Below are 21,364 nucleotides of genomic sequence, written 5' to 3' on the forward strand. Positions count from 1 at the left end.
CTATGAGGTGTGTCTAGGTAAAAATGACAAGATCTTCATTAATTACAAAGATGGAGATGGAGATAAATGGATGCTTTTGAGATTTGAGATTTTTTTTGCCATGCTTGCTTTAATGGCTCCTGGGTCAGAAATGTCAGTCTGTCAGTCGGTCAGTCCACCATTTTGGTCTAGACTTGACACTGATGGATTTACACTGACTTTGGTATAGATATTCATGTCTCCCTCAGGATGAGCGCCGACTTTGTGGCAGCCTCGTCACTTTGACATCTACCCAGATGTCAGTCTTTCCCCAAGAGGGATTAATAATGTACATCATCAGCAGATCAAAATGTCAGTTTGTCCAGTATTTTGTTTTTTGACTAAATCCTTAAAGCTAATTACATTCCCATCAGCATGAACCGTATTTTGTGTTTAGTACTAAAGAACAAAAAGTAAGCGAGTCATAAAAAGATGGTACTTTGGACAGAGAACGTAGAGTATATGGAGAGAGCAAAAAGATTGGAATAGAAGGTACAGTGGGAAAGGAAAGTGTGGATAGTGAATAAATGAATAGATTTTGGTCTGGTCTTAGTAAATTATTCAATACTTTTCAGGAAAGTGCGTATTTCCTATCTAAAAAAGTGCCGAAAACACATGGCTTTGCCTTTGATAGACAGAGGAGAAACTGCATCTTACATGCTGAAAATGTTTTTGAATAGCGAGGACAGAGAGACAGAGGCAGAGCAACAGATAAATCATTTGTTCAACAGCAGCGCTCCTGTTGGCTTTGTTTGTGTTCGTCTCCAGAGCAACTGCAGCCTATGAATCAGCCCCCGCAGCAAACTGTGAATGAACACTGCGATTGATTAGAACTCTACTTAAGACTCACACAGATTTGTGCAGATGTATTTCATCACACCGTTGCAAAACACACATCTCTTGATGTCACAGGCTGAACCATGTAATGTGTCATACAATTCAGAGAACACCAGTAATAAAATAAATAAACCATTCTTTAGAATTCATTTGTTTCCATTGATACAAACATGGAAGTTGTCTAACTCTTCTCTCTGTCTGTCTCTGATTTGACTGCCTGTGGAGAGGCAATCTTTTTGTTTTTGTGAAACTGAGTGAGAGGTTACATTAGTCATAATAGTAATGGGGAAAAAAAGACACTGCAAATGCTTTTATCTTTGATATTTCAGTTGCTGAACTTTATAACTTACACTTCCAAGTAGATTATAGACTGCAAATTTGGTGTTGGAACTACAATTAAACTTGAGAACCACTCTCAAGTTTGTCCATTAAATATGAATACATATACACAGAGCCAGGAGACTGTTAATTTAAAGCCTGGAAGCAGGGGGATATAGCTAATTAATATTTTGTATCATGTGTGTTTAATTCATATAAAACCTTTTTTTTAAACTTTGGTTTTATGGCAGTTATGTGCTGGACTGTTTTAGGTTGTTTCTAGCTGTTTCCCCCTGCTGCCATGTTGAGCTCGCCAAAGACATAGACTCGCTGTTCATTAAATATAAAGCTAAAGCCCAGGAGACCATTAGCTCACCGTAAAGACAGAAAACCATAAAACAAAAATGCAGTAAAACAAAAAAAAAAGTTGCACAGACTGAACAAACAATGTGTTTATTAGTGAGCTTCAACAGTGCTGATAGGGAGACGTGTTTGTTAGAGCCGGGGCAGCTGTTTCACCCTGCTGCCAGTCCTGCATGTCAAGCTAAGCTAATTGGCTTCTGGCTGTAGCTTCATATTAAGTGTACAGATACGAGTGCTATTGATCCTCTCATCCAACTATTGTCAAGAAAGTGAATAAACACATTTTGCAAAATGTCAAACTATCCCTTTAAAACCATATGGATATGGAGTTTGTGCTATCCATTGCATTCTTTTTTAATATGGCTAATTTGAATGTAAAACAAGTCATTTAGCTGTGTATGTTGTTCTGCGTGCCTTTTTGATTCGCATGAGTAACAGAAAAGGTCAGAGGAATTTAGTTATTATTTAACAGAGACATGTCAATACAGTGCATACCAAAGATATTCTCACTGACACTCCTTGACACAGGGTCAATCCTGCTGTACTGTATGTTTGCAAAAAGATTGGTGCTCCTCTTTTGTCCACATTCAATGAACAACTGTAATTAATTCTTTTGAATTTGTTGTATTCTTCACTTGTCCTGCAGTGAAAGTGTATGTAATAGAAAGAGCACATGTCTCCATAATCCTAATACGTCTCCCAAAGTCAGGAAGTTTCCTTTGGCCTGCTGCGGGCTGTTTGGTTTCCCACGTACACTGTGAGAGCCAGGACCCAGTCCCATCTGTTATGCTCAGATATTCAGTGAACCCAAGTCACCTTTATGTTTCCTCTCACACCCACTGCTCTGCAGAACCCGCAAACGTTGTGTCTGTGTCATTTATCACACTGGTGTCAAGCTAGCTGGATGAACAATGAGACCAGTAAATTGTCTCTATTTTTCAAAATATAAATAGTCACAACAAAAAATGTAACATACGACTCTAAACTATGTAAAAAAAACATTTTTACAAATAATATGGTAGAAAATTCATCAATAAATTCCTTCAGGTTATCTTATTACTCTTCTCTTATAAAGGGGTTCATTTTGTAAAAGGGTTGTAGTCCTTTTAAGTCCCCCAATAAGCCATTTTAGAGAGCCAGCCACACACAATACCCTGGAACTGGCATGTCTGAAAAGAATTTAGCCATTGCTTTTCCTGTCCCACCATGTCAAGGATAGACTGCGGAACCGGGGGGGCCAGGGGGGCCACGGCCCAAGTAACTTTTGTACTCTGAGAAACTATTTTATATGAATTAAAGTTGTATCTGTGTTTTTACGAGCTAAACAACACCACACACCTTCACTGCTGCTGATAAAAAACTCCCACTGACTGCTGCATTTTGATTTGAAATTAGTGTGCATTGTTAATCAACTACGTTACATGTGACATGACGTGAGCTAACAGCGGACACCTGCCAAATCGCTGGCCGCTGACCACTAACATGAGTCAGTTTTTTTTTAACATATTCTACATGTAATTTTCTGTGGTATGGCTGCACTGTTGCTTACTTTTCATTAGACTGTGCGGCTGCTCGTTTTTTTGTTGTTGCAAGCATGTGTGCGTGTTCATCATGCGTGTACTGTAGATGTAACTGTTAATGTCGGAATAAAAAAAAAGTGCTCTGCAACGTTATTTAATACATCAGTAATATTGTCTGTTTCAATGCATATGCCTCCACCCCCTCCATGTGACTTTAAATTATGACTCCCCCTTGTTTAGATGCATTCCACGGTTCATGGTCAATACAGTTCTATTTCAAAACCTCACAGCTACACTTGGGTCTACTCATTTAAACAAACTGATTCAGTTTACAGTCTAAAATTACACTGACAACATGATCAAATTATTGTAGCTAAGGTTCAGGAAAAAAAAGACCTGGCTTCACACACTGTCATTATTTCAATCACCTGTGCATACCTATACGTTTGTCTAACCCTTCTCTCCTGCAAGAAGGTCCAAGGTTGTAACCTCTGTCATCCCAGGACTCCCTTACATGTTGAGTTTAAATCCTCCCAGTATTCATTGGTTCCTCTATCCATCAAAGTCATGCATGTCAGGGTTAATATTTCTACCTTTTCTTCTTATAGGAACTACAGGAATGATAAAACATTTAAGACGTGCCCCAATCCTGAGATACATCTTATCACAATGCCCTTATGTTGTAATGACATGTTGTATCCCTTTTCCTTTTCCTTTTTCCTTTGTGTATTTGCATTTCGTTGCCTTGTGTTTATACATGTGTAATGACAATAAATTGAATCTAATCTAATCTAATCTTAATAATCCACCATACAGAGCCTCATCCTACAGTATCCCTCCCCTGATCTTGCTGAATCTGAATAAACTATCTTTATATAAACTACTTTTATAAACACAATTGTTCTTTGTCATTTAACTTGCCACCAAGTTTTTTGCTTGAGAACTACTGGATGGATTGCCATGAAATTTGGTAACTTGAAACTTTGTGATCCTCTAACTTTTGCTACCAACTTTCATTGTCAGTGAAATATCAATTTCAACACATATACAATCCACCTAGAAGATAAGCTTTAAAGACTTTACAGTTTGTCCACTAAATACCTGATTAAAACTGCCATAACTGTCCCTTGTGTTTAGTGCAGCCTAGTAAATTTTACCATGCTAACACGCCACACTAAAATTCTTAACATAGTACACAATGGTAGTAAACATGAGCATGTTAGTATGCTGGTTTTAGCATTTAGTTTGAAGTACAGCTGTACTTTTTAGTACAGCATCACGAGGCAGTTAGCATTGTTGCTTACTCTTATCAAGGAATGACAAATTTTGTTTCTGCAGTGACGTAACCATTCAACACTGACTGGCCGTAAAAGACAAGTTGAAATTTGCACAGAAGATCACATTTTCTGGATATCATCCACACCAATTATATATGACTTCAGTTTGATTTCATGCCAAACCACAAAGTCACTGGCACTCTTTCAGTCATTCACACTGTCTGCTCTGATTGTTTGCTGGCTTTTTGAAAAACCCTGAACCTATGAAACAAATTTTTCTTTCAACGTTTCATTACATTGTGTTTTTTTGCTGAGTAGATGTTTTGGACTGAAATCAAAACTATGCAACAGCCAATACTTCCTCTGGGCATCTGAAATGTGTCCCTGATATTTTGTGAAGTTTTGAGGAGGGAAGAAAAAAAGGCACATTTTTTTTTCAAGCTTTTTTGGACTTGTGATCTTGTGTGAGATGGTTTAAATTTAAAATGGGGCGTTATGGAATGGGAGGTCAGATTGGGTTTGTCCTCTGGGGTTTTCCTGTAAACAAAAGAGAACTGGGAGTGCTCAGGGGAAGTTATATGTTTTAAAAAAAAACCAAGAACATTAACAGAGGGATGTTTCCTATCGAGGAGGTTCGACCAAACTGTGGTTTTGGTTTATTTTGGTTGTTACAACTATGATAGTATACTTTAACCACACTTCTACACAGACTGGCTGATATTATGAGTGTTGGCTTTATGGTTCAGGGCACAGGATTTTATACCAAAGCATTGTGTACATGTCTTGGTTTCTTTTGGTTGATCACATTTGGATACACATATACTCATTAAACTGTTTCCCTGCCCTCTGCTTCCACTCCCTTACCACAAAATAGTGAACATTGTGTGATAAACCTTATCTCCTCAGCATTCCCTCTGTGTGCGTGTCTGTCTGTGTATGCGCGCTTTTGGGACGCGCACAAATCGTGCTCAGCGGTACGGAACCTACTTGTGTGAAACACATAAGGGGTGGTTGGGTGGAGGCCTGGGTGGGCTGAGCTGTGAGGAAAAAGGGGTGTGTGTGTGTGTGTGTCACTGTGTATCAGCTTAAAGTACCGTGCACTTCAGGGCAGGCGTAGAAGTATTCTGATCCAAGAAACGGGGCGAGTGAAGACGAGAACTTTCCAAAAGTTTGACACGGTGGGATAATACAGGACGAAGCAGAGGATTCATCGCTGATCCGGATAAGAATCCACACAGATAAAGTAAGATTTTCAGTCACTCCTACCCCGAGTTACTTTAATCTTTAAAGTAAAGTTGAGTGAAGCGTAAACTTAGCGGGACGCGCATGACCTAACGGTTTCTTCTGTCAGAGCAGAGAAAGTCTCGGGTATTATTAGTTCAAAGTTTTCGATGATCCTCAGAGAGGGAGGATCGAATCCCACAAAGAAGAAGAGACATTTAATCACGTTTTCATGCTCTCTAAGGAGAGACCACATCAAGATATATCACAGTATAACATAATTCTGTATGTTTATGTATGTTCTATATATGTTTTATATATGTTCTATAGGTCTCTCAGGTGTGGTTGAACTTCTTGAACTTGCTGGAGTCTTCTTGCAACAAAAATCAGTATAATCAATAAAGATTTGCTCCAAGAAGTTTGCTATTATACTATTTTTTTGTTTGTTTTTTGTATTTTCCATGTTCCATTATAAACACTCATTCTTATTGGTTGGTGGCCAGCTGTGCCCATCAAACACCTTAAAGGTTGTATATTTCATAGCATTTCTTGATATTTTTCCTGTATTTGATTGCTTTTATGCTGTGACATTTTTTTATTTTTTTTAATTTAATTCATTTATTAATTCATTTTGCATTGGACCAATCTCAAACAACAGAACACAGGCCTGTAGCTCAAAGCTTGCGTTGTTCTTTGGGAACAGTGACTTGAATTTGAAGCGCTTATCTTCAGGGGCCAGTGGGCATGTCAGCCTGGCCGGCATGCCAACACAAACAGACTGAAGAAGAAGTGCAAGGCTGCAGAGGGAGCGGGCACGGCCGAAAGGAAGTAGTGATACATGTGATAGTGATTGGCAAAGAGGTGGGAGAAGAAAAGATGAAGTAACGCTTGTTTTCAGGCTCGGCTGATGGTTCTATTAGAAATCCATTTAGGTTTGTGCATTAAAGTGTGAGGGGAGAGCAGGGCTGCCAAAAATTAGTCTTGTGGAATGGCTTTTCAAGGTTTAAGGGGGTCGAGTGGATGACTCTAATTGGGCAATTTTAGGCCACATAAGGTGCAGCTGAGAGATAACTTGCCTTTTTTCAGAGCCTGTGAAGACACAAATTACCAACAAAACAGCCTAAGAAGCTTCTGTTCAGTTGCTACATTTCAAAAGAATCTACATTCCCAGTATTACTTTTGGCCAATTATAACTGCAGCATATCTCTCATTTTATCACCTCAAATATGTGAGTCAGTAGAAAAAGGCACGGAAGCTTCATTTTCTTTGCTCTTTAACAAAAATGTGTAATGGCAATCTACATCACGTTGCTTCCTCTTTTCTAAAATTTGAGGTGGTGCAAAGGCAGCACAGAGGCTTTAGTTTTGGGTGGAGATAATGTTGCAACATTGCAATACACACAGATGACCTAAACCATTGTGTCTTTCAGAATGATTAGGAATGTCTTTGCCAAATATTTAGAGGATTTGGAAACAGTTCAAGGGAGGGGAAGGTTTCTGACCAGCAGATGAACTCAGGAAGAGTTAAAAAAGCAGAATTGAACACACACACACACACACACACACACACACACACACACACACACACACACACACACACACACGCACACACACACACACACACACACACACACACACTTCGCACTCACCCATGAATTTTTGACACGCATTTCCCCTGACTTATGCAGCTGATTACAGTTCATGGGTGTTTTACAAGAGCTACACAACTCCAGCTTTAACATTTTGGTAATGTAGATTTATTTTTTTGTGTGCAGCATGTAGAATAAATCTGTGATGTTAAGATGGAGAAGTTGCAGATGTTGAGAAAAAAGAAAGAGAAGGGGATGTGAAGTTTAGTGCCCTCCACCCTGTGTATTTCACTCCAGTAAACACTTTTTGTTTTCACTTTCCTAATGTTGACATTCAGCGTGTGACATCTGACCCTGGATCTGAGCGTGGGCAGGAAGGATCAACTCATCTTCACTGTGACGAATGATCTAATTCTGCTGTGATTATACGTGCACCGTATGAGGGTGTGGATGTGAGACTGTGATAAATGTCCACATGATCAATAGGACTGGACACACACATGCTGTACATTATTTCGCAACAGCTGGGGCGAGGCAGATAGAATCCAGCTGTTCGTAAGAGGTATGTTAGATTTCTTAGGGAGTGTAGCCAAAGAAAGGACAAAGGGCTAAATACCCCAGAATGCTTTGAGAAAGCCTGCCGGCCGAAGAGAGTGTGTTTATGGAACGTGGTAATTGTGGGAAAAAAGTAAAAGAAAATGTGCATTGGTTGTTTCATGATGGGGAGATTAAAAGAAGAACTGGAGGCCTGTTTTGTTAAACAGATTGTTATGAATACAGTCTCAGTGTAGCATGCTGCCATTTGGTCCACCGCTCGCATCTGTTTCTGTTTACAATACCCGCAATGAATGTTGGACTGTTTGGGCTTCAACATTTTCTCACTTACATCTAGCTGTTGCAGAAAGGTTTGTGTTTATTTGTCCCTCTCTGAGATTTCTGTTCTCACACCCATGCTTATCGTTATTGAATTAGTCATTTACCGACTCATCTTAACCTCGAGAAAAGCAGGATGATTCAGACATCATATCCGTGTAACATAAATAAGTAATGATTTAATATGATGTTTATTATCTGCAATTTTACTCTGTGTCTCGTAGGATGCCAGGTGAGCGTTTAACGGTAAGAGGAACGTCGGATGTGGGGCGTTTCCCTGGAGCAGCCCCACCAACCAGAGTGGAGCTGACCATTCAGAAAGATGAAAAAAAACAGGAAGAGGGAGGCTGTCGCCGCTGGTTCAGGAAGATGTGCCCGTGCTGCTGTAAGCGCCAGAACAGCTCCTCCTATGATATCACAGATAAGGTGGAATTGGTCAAACCACCAACTCCGGCTGTCATACCGGTACCGGAACCAGTCAAGCCTAAACCTGAGAATGGAGAAGCAAGAGAGATGGAAGGTAAGATTGAAAGTGTTTAGTTCAGCTTTCTGGACTATTTTGCATATTGCACATAATCCACAGCAGGAGTCATACACACATGCTTCAATTTTATGTTCAACTTTGTTTCTCAGAAATTAAGTTGTCTGTGGTTTCTGTGGACCTGCTGAGCTCCAAGACGGACCAGAACAGACTGGAGCACCGCACCGACTTATATCACGGAGAGGACCTGATCATCCGCAGAGGACAGCCCTTCCACATGGAGATGGAGCTCAACAGGCCCTTCAGTGCTGAGAATGACAAGCTGCATCTGGACCTGAAAACAGGTAAGGAACAGGTGGAGTGAATCTGTGCATGTGTCATAACCAAACCTATAACTTATGCATAAATGGTAAAGCAATATCAATCAGTATGATCAAGAAACATCTCACAGTTACAATCAGTGCAGTGACCTATTGACTGATAAATCTGTGAAATGCATTGATAGGAAGACAAGAATTCAAGCTGAAACAATAAGAAAAGAAAAACAATAAAGAAAAAGAAGAAAACATATATTGTATATTGATAAAACTTAACGCTCTCAAGCGATTCAACACTTCACTTTTTGGGAAATTTCACTTTTTGAAATTTGGGAGAATCACAAGAGACCAAGATTTAAAAAGAATGAACAAAAAAATGTTCTGTCTTTCTGTCAGAAATTTGATGGACCAGGCCCTATTGAGATATTGTTATTTCTGAGTCTTAAGAAAGTTTCTCTAGACCAGTGATTCCCAAACAGAGGTGCTTTGTACCTGAAGTACTTCAGCTGTCATACCTTAACAAATTTGAAGAAAAAAAAACATAAAACAGAAATGATGTTTTTATTTGAACAAATATCCACATTTTGAGTCAGTAAATATGCATAGATTTCTAAATCATGCTGAAACTAACAGATAAACATGTTCCAGTGTTCCACATTTGGAACATGATGGGTGGTGAAGGGATACTTAACTTCATCTGACACGGTTGCAGGGGTATGTTGTACAGATAAAGGTTGGGAACCACTTATCTTGAGCCACAGACGGCATTAAAAAATGTCTTTACAGGTTAAATAGTAGTATCCATGAGGAATGAACTGATCTTCATGTGTGCACCTTCAACCAGTATTTGCTGCAGGCCCCCAACAAAGCATGGGAAATGTGGTCAAAATGCCATGCATAGCTAGCACGTTTAAATCGAGCAGCAGTTAAATCATAGCCACACCGCAAGTTTTGGATTCCTCCCACCACCCCACAGTGTTAACAGTTTCCAGACATCAGGACACCGGACACCATGCTCTGGTATTTACAGGCCTCATACTACAACAATCCACTACCCACTTGGGAATAATTGGACATTACATCACTGCAGAGAACACAACAAATGGTTACATGGGAAGCGTTAATGAGAAAAGGAATGGACACAAAAAGACGATCTGAGCTGTCCTCATTTGACAGGTCCTCATTAACTTTGCTTTCACAGTCACATTTACTGTGAAAAGGTTTTTATCTCGCGCACAAAAAGTGCAGCTTTGTGTGGTTGTGGCAGCCTAAGCTGTTATTTTGTTCAACCAGGAAGCTGGATAGAGGTTCCGAGTCAATCTTCAATAAAGTCGTTCCGGCAGAAAAGAGTTTTACATTGATTTCCTTTCGAACGGGTACTCAGACGTGAGAGAGGAAGTCCTGGCAGCGGTTGGATAGAGAACAATGGTTCCTTGACAAACTCCATATTCACTCCAGCAAATTGCAGATAAAGGCCAGCAGGGTGCCGCAGAGCAAATAGTTTAGAGGAACGCATCCGGTAAGTCTTAATAATGCTAGTAGGTTAGAATTAAAGTTGCTAGCTTTAATTTGTTAGCCTTCAGCAAAACATTGAGTTAAGTAAAAGGAAATACTGAAGCTAGTGGCATAAGATAAAACCTTCTCCAATGTGCTCGGCTCTCTGCAGAGATGTGTGTTTTTTGTGCAGTGTGGGAAGTTTAACAGCCCTGAAATTTTGTTTACTCAGAGAAACCATGCCGCACAGCTGGGTGATGCATGTGCGGTCATATGGTTGTGTGAACTGACAATTACTGTGACGTGAAAAATGGAGTTTACTCCATTCCCAGCTACATGTTGCAATGAAGTCCTTCCACTGCCGCGTCTGCTGTCCAACTTTATTTAATTCAAATTTCAAGGTTAGAATCAGAAAAAGGAGAGAATCGAAAAAGCGTGTTGGCAAGCTGCACTGCCTGACTTTTCATTCAAACAATAAAAAGGTTTGACACAAACACAAAATGTACAACTTCACTGTATATACATATACATTCACTCTCTTTGGTGCAGTGTGTTTCATCTTTCGTTCACACTAAGGGCATCACTTGTGTTGCTGTGTCCTGAAAGGTCTTTCCTCTCAAACAGGAATCTGTACCTGAATTGCAGACAAAGTTTAGGCTTTGCGTTATCATTGGAAAACACTTGCATGCAGTTAAATATCAACATTTTCTTGCCAAGCGTTACATTAGAAGATCGATACCACTTGCATATCTGCATGCATTACATTTTCTTAGCATAAAGACTAGAAGCTGGGGTACATAGAAAGACAATCTGAGTTTTATGCAGATTAAACAAACATACAGCTTATTCATTACTGAGTTTTTATTAAACTTGTACACTTGCCAGGCTAGCTGTTTCCCCTGTACAGTCCTCATGCTAAGCTAAGCAACAGCATCAAGGCTGTAATTTCATATTTAAGACACAGATATGAGAAGGGGATCAATAAGATAACCAATCAAGAAAGTAAATAAGCATATTTCACAAAAAGTCATGCTGCTCCTTTAATCAAGTAAAAATGTGCACATAAATTCTTCATAGACTTCATATTATGCAGCACTGCCTAAAAGCACAAGATGAAATGCATTGTATCATAACAGGCTTTTGTTTATGAAAATTCTATTACAATGTTTCCTTTTCATTTTCTTCTTCATTGGAGCATTCCGGTACAGCTCGACTCAAATATAACCTGTGTGGTCTTGTAGGTCCCCTCCCCATGGTTTCCAAAGGCACCCATGTCATCATTCCACTGGTGGATAACCCAGAGGATAAACACTGGAAAGGCAAGATTGTAGAGCAGAACGGCAACAAGATCAAGCTGTCCATCAGTTCGCCAGCCACTGCTGTGTGTGGCCTGTACGGGCTCACGGTGACAAGTAGCTCCTCAAAGGATGAGCCAGCAACTACTCACGACTGCAGCAAGAACATCGTCATTCTCTTTAACCCTTGGTGTGAAGGTAAGACTGGAATGTGTTAAAAGGGGAACAAAGAGAAGATGAGTCGCAGGTGATAAAAGAAAAATGATGAAATATAGACTGTGTTGCATAACATGTCTGGAATGAATTACATACTCCTTGGCTCACTAGTGAGATTTGAGGCAGAATATCTTCACAAAATCAGTATTGTTCTTGCAGGAGAACTGTCTGATACATCCAAAAGCCAGAGAAAGTGTTCCCAGAACATAGCTGCTGTGTTACGAACAGCTTCACAATTCGGATAGCAAACGCTGGTACAAAGCCATTTAATCTCAGAGAGGAATCCTGATATAATATTACACATGAGCGAGAAAGTCCAACTCAATCCGTGAGCGTGTTGCTGTCCATCAAACAGCTATGGGAGTTATGTAACTCCTCTGGGTTTGATTCAAGACTGCTGGCACACTTGTTTATGTCATTTGTGCATCACGTTGAACTATGTTCAAAACAGAAAAAACAACACATGATTTTTTTTGTCTTTGCACAAAAAAAAAAAAGTTCTTATTTTCAAAAAAGAAAAAAGTCTTTTATTTATTCTGCTCAGTTTCTTTCAGTTTGCTACGCTCACAGAATATTTAACAAAAATAAGTGTATTTCTAACACAGAAAGAAAAAAAAACTGTGGACCTGGATTTGATAAAAAGAAATTCTGTCTTTCATCACGGGGTTGCTGCTTTGGCAGCAAGCCCAATCTTCCCTTCCCTCTTTCAATCTCTTCTTCCCCGAGACCAATCTCTCCCTCACGCACATAAAAGTCAAAATCCCACAATTACTGCATAAAAACGCTATGGGGCGAGCTCGGAGTAATCCTGCAGCTGGTGACAACCTGTCCTCTCCCTCGCTTTTACTACCTCCATATGTATTTCCTGCCTTTACATGCCTTTTCCACCCAACCTTGCTTCCTACTTGATATCTGTACTCCATAACCCTGTTGCTCTGTTTTTTTTTTTTCTGGCCCCCTCCTCCTCCTCCTCTTTGCATGCCTGCTTCTTCCTACATTGCAGAAATATTCAGCAAGTATAAAAAATCACAATTATCACAGCTGCCAGATGCTGTCAGCACACCTCCCTCTACTTTCTCCTATAAAATCTCAAGACTCTTTGTCACGCTCCACTCTCTCCCCACCCTTTCCCTGCCAAGAATAACTTCCCGTCTTTCTCTAGTTCGTCCCAGATGACTTTGTTAAACCTCTTCCTTCCACTAGTCTCTTTCTCATGTCTATCTTAAACACTCTCAAACTTTTACCGCTGTCACTTTCTTTCTTTCTTTCTTTCTTGCATGTTACTTTGCCCCACCTCCAGTAATCACGGTGGCAACAGTGAGCGATAAAAGAGATGGAAAAACAGACACAGATTTGTGGTGCTAATGTCAAAGGTGCACGCCCAAGTCTGCACTGCTGATGTCACTCAAAACAGACTGCTTCCCATAAATGAATGTGGGCCCCACTGCAAGGTCCTTGGACTCATTGTGTTCTTCAACCATTTCCTGGCCTTAGGGAGTCTTTCACATCATTTGTGAAAAGAAATCACATTCTTCAGTGATTTGGTCACTGAAGAGTTAAATCAGCCATGGGTGGGTCACTTTTAGACAAAATCCTGTATACCTTCATTAAAATAAATCCCACAGTTAAGGGTTGGTTTAATAGCATCAACATGTGTGTACAATTATACACACAAAGTACAATAAAACGCTGCACTCTCACTGCTTAATTGTCAGGATTACAACACCAGATTACTGCACACAAATATAATGTTGTTATATCTTTCCAGAGGACACAGTGTTCCTGGATGACGAGGAGGAGAGGAATGAGTACGTTCTGAATGACATCGGGAGAATTTACTATGGCACAGAGAAACAAATAGGCGCCCGCACATGGAACTTTGGGCAGGTACGGATCATCAAGACAAGACATGAATCCAAAGCGCTGATCGCTTATGATTTCGAATGGTCATTGCATCACTGTCTCCGGCACACAGCCTCTTTGTTCATACTGAGGGGCTAAATCACAAAGTTTTGTTTTAAAAAAATAGCTGCTAAATGTTATTCAAACAGGGGTACATTTGTAGGGGACTATTTTCAGCCGTGGATTAACATACATTTGGTGCATTAGTAAGTATTTCCAGTAGCAGGACTGCGTATGACAGGATTGACCCAAATAAACTACATTGCTGCTGCAACATGTGTGTGTTGGACAATAAAACATTATTGTATGACACAGAGAAATTAGATTAATTAGGCTTTGGCAACACACACAATACTTAGAATCAAAAGGGTCAGTGCATTGCTATTGTTTTGGGGTTTGTCCACAAAAAGAAAAATATTGTATATTACCAGAAATCCTATTGAATCTTACTGTACTTACTAACTAAAAACAAATGACACAACGGCCAACTACAGATGCCTTCCAGCGTCATGTTCCTGCTATAATGGAAAGGCCTAGCTTCTTTGAGCTATTTTCTTTCTTTCTTAATAATAATGGTACATGCTTTAAGTTTAAATTTTAAGTTTCAGTAGTCTTAAAGGTCTTTCTGTTTTGTGCACACAGCACATGCTGTAAAGGCTAGAGGCTGGTAAAAGCTGCAAATCAGTGTTTACAGTAATTGCCCAATAATTGTAGTTAATGTTTCAGTTGTAAGATGTGTCTTTAAATCCACCAATATTTGTTTAACCCCTAGATATGATCAAAATTCCTCTTTGAATGATTGTTTCCCTTGGCTTCTTTCACCGCAGTTTCACGAGGGAATCCTGGAAGCTTGTCTGTTTATCCTGGAGAAGAGCGACATGCCTGCGTCTGGTCGAGGAGATCCTATTAATATGGTCAGAGTCATATCTGCCATGGTGAGTTTAAATTGATACTAACATCCCACTATCTCTTTGGGGTTAGCCAGGGTTTTAGAATATACTGTCCAATAATGTCCAGGTCAAACTCATATTAAAATACTGAATGAAGTTCTGCTCTAAAAGTAGACAAATTTAAATATATTGACTCTAAAAATATGGGCAAAGGCCAATAAAGTACAATCCATGTGTTTTTAATTGTACATTGTAACCTCAGGTTACAAGTAATGTCTCCAAACTTTTAAGGAGAAATGATTTGACTTCAGTGTCTTCATTAATAGCTAAAGCTTAATCTCATATTTTCCTTGAAAAAATTATCCTTTGATTTTGTAAATGAGAGCAGTCACGTGTAATTGACTGCGTCATCATCTTCTTTTCAGATAAACGCTCAGGATGACTATGGAGTCCTGGTAGGGAACTGGTCTGGGGATTACTCTGATGGAGTCTCTCCTTCTGCGTGGAGCAGCAGCGTGGAGATCTTGAGGAAATATCACTCCACCAATGGAATACCTGTGTCATATGGACAATGTTGGGTCTTCTCGGGGGTCACTACGACAGGTGAATATGAGAAAAAATAAAACTGAGTGAGCTTGCGATGAGCCATACTGAAAGCTATACTGTACACTGTTGCGTGCGAAAGGATACCCAATAGTATGTGTGTGCTTCCCACTGTTCCCAGTTTTCATGTTAATTTGATTACCAGTCCACCAATGTCATGATCATGGCTTCAAGTCAGACCCTTTTTATTAGCTCTCACTGCTCTGTAACAGAATACTTCATTCATTGTGCGTGCATGCAGGAGGTCACATGACAGCTGGCTGACCTTAGCACATAGAGTTGCCCCTGATAGCAGGCCGTAGCTCATACTATATACACCCTAAATACCTCGCATTGGCATTCCTGTCATACCTCCTACTTTTGTCAGCAATAGAGCCACATGTGTTGCTTTCATTCAGCCACGATAATAAAGTCTCATGCTCCCATATAAATTACATCCTGGGAGAAGTGTCTGAAGTGTCATTACGCACAAGTCTTACTGTAGCATCTGGGAACATAATTCAGTTACTTGATGACCTCGTAAATTCAGTTTTAATTAATCCATCTTTGTCTGTCTTTGTTTACAGTGCTGAGGTGTCTTGGCATACCTGCCCGCAGTGTGACCAACTTCCAGTCTGCTCATGATACTGATGTATCCCTCACTACAGACGTCTATTTTGATGAGAATCTGGACCCGATCGACTACCTCAATAGTGATTCTGTCTGGTAAGATGTTTAACTGCTGCTAAATCCATGCACCGTATATAAAGATCTGCACGGAAAGCAGTTACCTCTAACTTGAAACCCGTCGTGCTTCAATTATTTCAACTATTTGCAACTCCTCAGAGACTGCGGAGGCTAATCTGGTATCTGTCTGCTGGTAGTATATATCTGGAAGTGCAGTGAAGTGTTATTAAAAATCACCTTTCCTCCAAAACTAAAAAGCAAAAGAACACAATGCACTTGCTGCAATTTAGTTCCACAAATGTTTTATACCGCTTTTTCCCAGCCTGCACACATGGTCATAAAACCTCAGCAACACAAATTCAAAAATGTAAAAGATGCTTCTGAAAACTTTGAATTAAGAATAAAGAATAGTGATATTTATACATGCGTATTAGCTTTCTTGATGAGAATTGCATCAGAATATTGAATATATAATTGAATATTGATACCACTCTAATGTGTTGAAGCCATGAATCTAAGGCAGGAGAGGGTTATTGCATAGTTTATTACCTTATTTTGCGTGGAAAAAGGTTGACAGCACTAAGTTGTTTCGCTCCTATTTCAAGTTTTTAAGTTAAACTAAACTAAACTTTTATGGTATGCTAAACTATCTAACTATCCGCAAAGAAAGAAAACTATTGCTTTTAAAAGCGACCTCAAATTAACATGGTTGATTCCCATTTAGGAACTTCCACGTGTGGAATGACTGCTGGATGGCCAGACCAGACCTGCCCCCTGGTAATGGAGGCTGGCAGGCTGTTGACTCCACTCCCCAGGAAACAAGCCAGGGCACCTTCCGCTGTGGCCCCGCCTCTCTCAACGCTATCCGCTCAGGCGAAGTCTACCTCAAACATGACTCGCCATTTGTCTTTGCTGAGGTAGGTGCCAGAAATTGTCAGGTGCTTGAACAGAGATCTTTGTTATTTAGTTCTCTGTATGTTCATTTCGATGATATACAATCGTGTACTGTGATATTTCAGTTGATTGTGTTTATTGGTACTTTCCTTTCAGGTCAACAGTGATAAGATCTACTGGCAGAGGAACCTGGATGGTACTTTCAGCCAGTTTCACAGTGAGAAGAAAGCTGTCGGCCACTGCATCAGCACTAAAGCAGTGGGCTCTGATGAGCGGGCAGACATCACACATCTGTACAAACACCAAGAAGGTACTGGCAAGCTTATTGTACTTTGCTAATTGTATTTATATTTCAGATAGATGTTCCAGAACCAGACCACCTGGAACTATCTTAAAATGTGTTGAGTTAATGTTAATGTTCTTGGTGCATAGACTATTTCACTCTACATAGACCTGTCAGCTGTTCGCCTGCTCTTCACAGTTAATGAAAATATGCGTCTCTGTTTGTTTTGTTTGGAGGACTCAGGACTGTGTGAATATCTCTCGTGTCTGTCAATAAATCTTAAAACACAAGACAGGATGAGGTGCACTCACCTTCTCCTCCCTCTTTACCAGGTTCAGAAGAGGAACGTATTGCTGTGGAGACTGCCAGTCGTCATGGCAGCAAGCCAGATGTATACTCCAAACCCATGGCAGAGGATGTGATTGTGGAAGTGAAGCTGGAGGGCGAGGGGCCCAGGATGGGTACTGACGCCAAGCTGAGCATCCTGGTAAAGAATCAGAGCTCGTCGCCTCGTCGGACCACTCTGCACAGCCAAGTGGCTGTCATGTACTACACTGGTGTGCTCAAGGGCACCATCAAGAAGGAGGAGATGCCTGTGGAGCTTCTGCCCAATGAAGGTAGGCTTTCCACTAAGATTTAAAGCTGCTACAATCTGGATTTATATACCAATGATGGATAAATAAATAAATAAATAAATAAATGGGTCGCTCATAAAGGCAATCCCACAGAGAATTATCACCTGACTTTGCAGTTCCACTTAGCTCAGCTCAGTTTCAGTGTTTCCAGCCCACCTAACGGACGGTGTATGTCAGAATATGCGAAATTAGAGACTAAAATCATTTTTTTCTTATTCTACCAAGTATAAACATGTTTATTTCTGCTTTGAAGTTGGACATTGTTCTAGAGTAGCCAATCGGGGAATTGCAGTTTTGTGACGTGGTAGGTTGCCACTTGGTAGAGAGCTAAATGGAGAGTGATGAACAGTAATGTTGCTCTGTATCTACTGAGAAACTATTTTTTAACTGCCATATCAGTATATAGCAAAGCTTGCATAGGTCAAAATGCTGATCACTGAGCTGATCCCCTTTTCTGTACCTCTCCACACAGAAAAGACCATTGAGTGGGTGCTGCCCTACCAGCAGTACCAAAACGAGCTGGTGGATCAGGCAGCTCTGATGCTGACCCTGTCTGGAAGAGTCAGTGAGACCCAGCAAGTATTAGCCAACCAGACCACCTTCAGGCTCCGTACACCTGACCTCATCATCGCGGTAAGATTTTGATTTACTGTACATTAGCATCTTTAGAATTTACTCTAGTGAAGAGGAACCTAATGTGCACGCATACAGGCAAAAATATCTTTTTTTAAATAAAAAAGGTTTTGCTTGAGGGGGATCTCACAGATCAAAACGTTCTGAATATTTATTCTGTCATTCCTGTCACTGTCAGTTACTAGAAGTAACATGATTCAGTCTGAATCATAGGGAAATTAAGGGAAAAGTTCACCCCTCCTGACTCATTTTGAATTACCTTCTGTCAGCCTTTGGGAGATGCTGTGGTTGGTAAAGAGATGGCAGCCAAGATCACCTTCACCAACCCCCTGCCACGTATGCTGAAGGGAGTGGTGTTCAGAGTGGAGGGCCTGGGTCTGCAGAAGGGCCATGAAGTGGTCGTTGGGTAAGTACATGAGACATCATCCACTCTTTTGCCTCCTGCTCTCATTCACACTCAGACTAATATCCCTCTCTTCTTTTCCCTCTCAGTGACGTCGCCGCTCACTCCACAGTGACATTGACGGAGCACTTTGTCCCCACCCAGCCCGGACCCAGGAAGCTGGTGGCGTCTCTTGACTGTAAACAGCTCACACAAGTGCATGGAGTGGCTAACATCGTCGTTCTTGAGCAGTGAGAGGAAGCTCCTGCTTCTCTCACATCACCTTTTATAAAGTAGAACCTGAGAGCCTCTAATTATATGAAGTGTTCTTGTATCTTAATGAAATAATTTTTATTTTGTACTACAGATATTTCTAAAATTATGAATAGACAATTAACAACTGTATCAGTATTTTTTTTTAACTTGAAATAATATAAAGTCACACTTCTATCTTGCATTTAAAGGTCCAGTGCGTCAGATTTAGGTGGCTCTATTTATAGAATATAAACATGCTTAACTATGTTTTCATTAGCATAGAATGAAATAATGAAAATAAGAATGAGCCTTTTAAATCTTAAAGACACTGCAAGTCACAAGGCAGAGTCCGTCCATGTTGAACCCCCCTGTCTCTACAGTATCACAGAATGAACAAACTAAACACTGGCCCTGCATATTGCCCATCACATGTTTGACAACCACTGTAGTCTCTTCTGCATGCTTGGAAGGGGAGGGTGAAGCGTGGGGGTTGCAATCAGCAACTATACTGCTAGATGACTCTTAATTCTACACACTGGCCCTTTAAATGTGAAAACATGTGGTCAGATATGTAGCAGGGTTTAAATGCATGGACAGCAAATGAAGTTCTGAGTTATGAAACTAGAGTAGACTGTTCTAACACTGGTGCATTTCGAGAAACTGAACAATCATTTGGTGATCGTGTAAATACTGTATGTGTGTGATTCATGAGATGAAATATATGTGAAAAGTATTATCAGACAAAATGAACCTCACATGGCTTACATGAAGGAAGGGTACTGTGAGATGTTTTTAAAGGGAATGATATTGGAATTGGCATTGACATTTTAGCAAAGGGCACATTACAATTCTCCATGTTACATTTGACTGAAAAATCTGCAATTATTCTTTTCCGGAGCAATTGGCAAAGACATAAAAGGTTGTTTTAATCGTCAGATGAAGTACAGATTTATAATGCCTCCAACAAGACACTATTCATAAAGCTGAAATGTCTCCTTTTGCAGATGCAAACCATAATTATTCCCTTAGGGAGAACTCTTCCAGATGTTATTCTATATGTCTTGTGTGTGTTTTTTCTATCATGTGTGCATAATTATGCTGGAGTCAGCTTTATAGTTTATAGCAACTTACCTATAAAATTGGACTTTTCATTGCTGGGAGTTCCAGCAAACCATATCAGGATAGAGACCACCTGGTTCTCATCTGTTTAACTTCAGCACTAGAAGTACAATGTGAAGGAACCTATTTTAATAACATTAAACTATTTATCTACCTTTACCTACCTTTTTTTTTTGTTGTTGATTGCGTTGGCAATAAAACTGACACTGACATGATGAACTGACTCCTGAGATATTTCTTTTTATACAGCATTAGACAAGTCTTTACAGGATAGAGGAGATGGAGAGGGTGAAATTATGAGCAAGTGCTTACTTGTATTTTTCCATTTCGACATTCTGCGTTGGTTTTTTTCTGGGGAAAAAAGGTGTTGCATGAGTGATCATCTACTGTATAGTGACATATTTCGGCAGTGCAAGCATTGAAGATATTAATAACTGAAATATTCACATGTACTTCAGTATGTGATAGTGACATTTTATCTTTGACCTTTTGTCTTGTCTGACATTCAGTGGTCAACACTGCTGGATAGTTACGGCCAATATACTGTATGGCACATGTTATATGTTAGACAAGGCTGGGTGTTTCCACCTTTTCCACCGATTCTTTTTGTTTTATCTGTTGCACAGTGTAGTGCTAAAACTCTCTTTAAGTGACTGTACAATATCTGCAGTCTGTTTAGACATGAGTGAGATGAAGGCCAGCGTAACTAAGTATGTTCACTCAAGTATTGTAGTACAATTTTTTAGGTGCATTGCACAGCATTCGTTCGACAAAAATAATTGCGAAGTACACTACATTTAAGATTTTACATCCAAAACCTATGATGACTTCGACACATCAATAAATGATTACTAGTAATCAAATAACAAAATAATCTAACACTGACAGGGGCTATTCTGCTGCCTAAAAAAGTACCTTAAGTACTTACATTCAGGTATCACTACTAAAATTTGAATATTTCTTATAACTACTGATCGGGTGATACATTCAAACAAAATGAACTGGAGCACAGGTAGCAGTGGTGGTGGAGTGTATTAAGCTGTAATGTCGATATACTTGTGCTTTGCATGAGTACTTTCTTCTTATGTCGCCTTTTCAGAAATATTGTACCTTGTAATCCACTATGTTTATCTGACATGTGACCATCTTATAAAATATGACGTTATTTAAGTTTAAAGTAACCGAAAATGGCAGATTGTTTAGCTACACATCGACCACTTGCAACAATAAAATGCAGTTTAAACGTTTGCCATTGTAATAATAGCACAATCATATGATAAATAT

The 21,364-nt window shown here is 39.9% G+C and overlaps 1 protein-coding gene across 1 annotated transcript; it reads left to right on the forward strand.

The window, feature by feature from the left end:
* Positions 1-5,361: 5,361 nt before the first annotated feature.
* Positions 5,362-20,295, forward strand: tgm1l1 (transglutaminase 1 like 1). Its single transcript, XM_010746960.3, has 14 exons — positions 5,362-5,576; positions 8,240-8,535; positions 8,649-8,840; positions 11,549-11,800; positions 13,587-13,705; positions 14,548-14,655; positions 15,036-15,213; positions 15,780-15,918; positions 16,604-16,796; positions 16,930-17,083; positions 17,389-17,673; positions 18,164-18,324; positions 18,594-18,730; positions 18,817-20,295. The coding sequence occupies exons 2-14, from the start codon at positions 8,241-8,243 to the stop codon at positions 18,959-18,961; spliced, it is 2,358 nt and encodes a 785-aa protein (XP_010745262.3). The 5' UTR covers positions 5,362-5,576; position 8,240; the 3' UTR covers positions 18,962-20,295.
* Positions 20,296-21,364: the final 1,069 nt, after the last annotated feature.

The sequence above is a fragment of the Larimichthys crocea genome, chromosome X (genome assembly GCF_000972845.2).
Source record: "Larimichthys crocea isolate SSNF chromosome X, L_crocea_2.0, whole genome shotgun sequence".
NCBI lineage: Eukaryota > Metazoa > Chordata > Actinopteri > Sciaenidae > Larimichthys > Larimichthys crocea.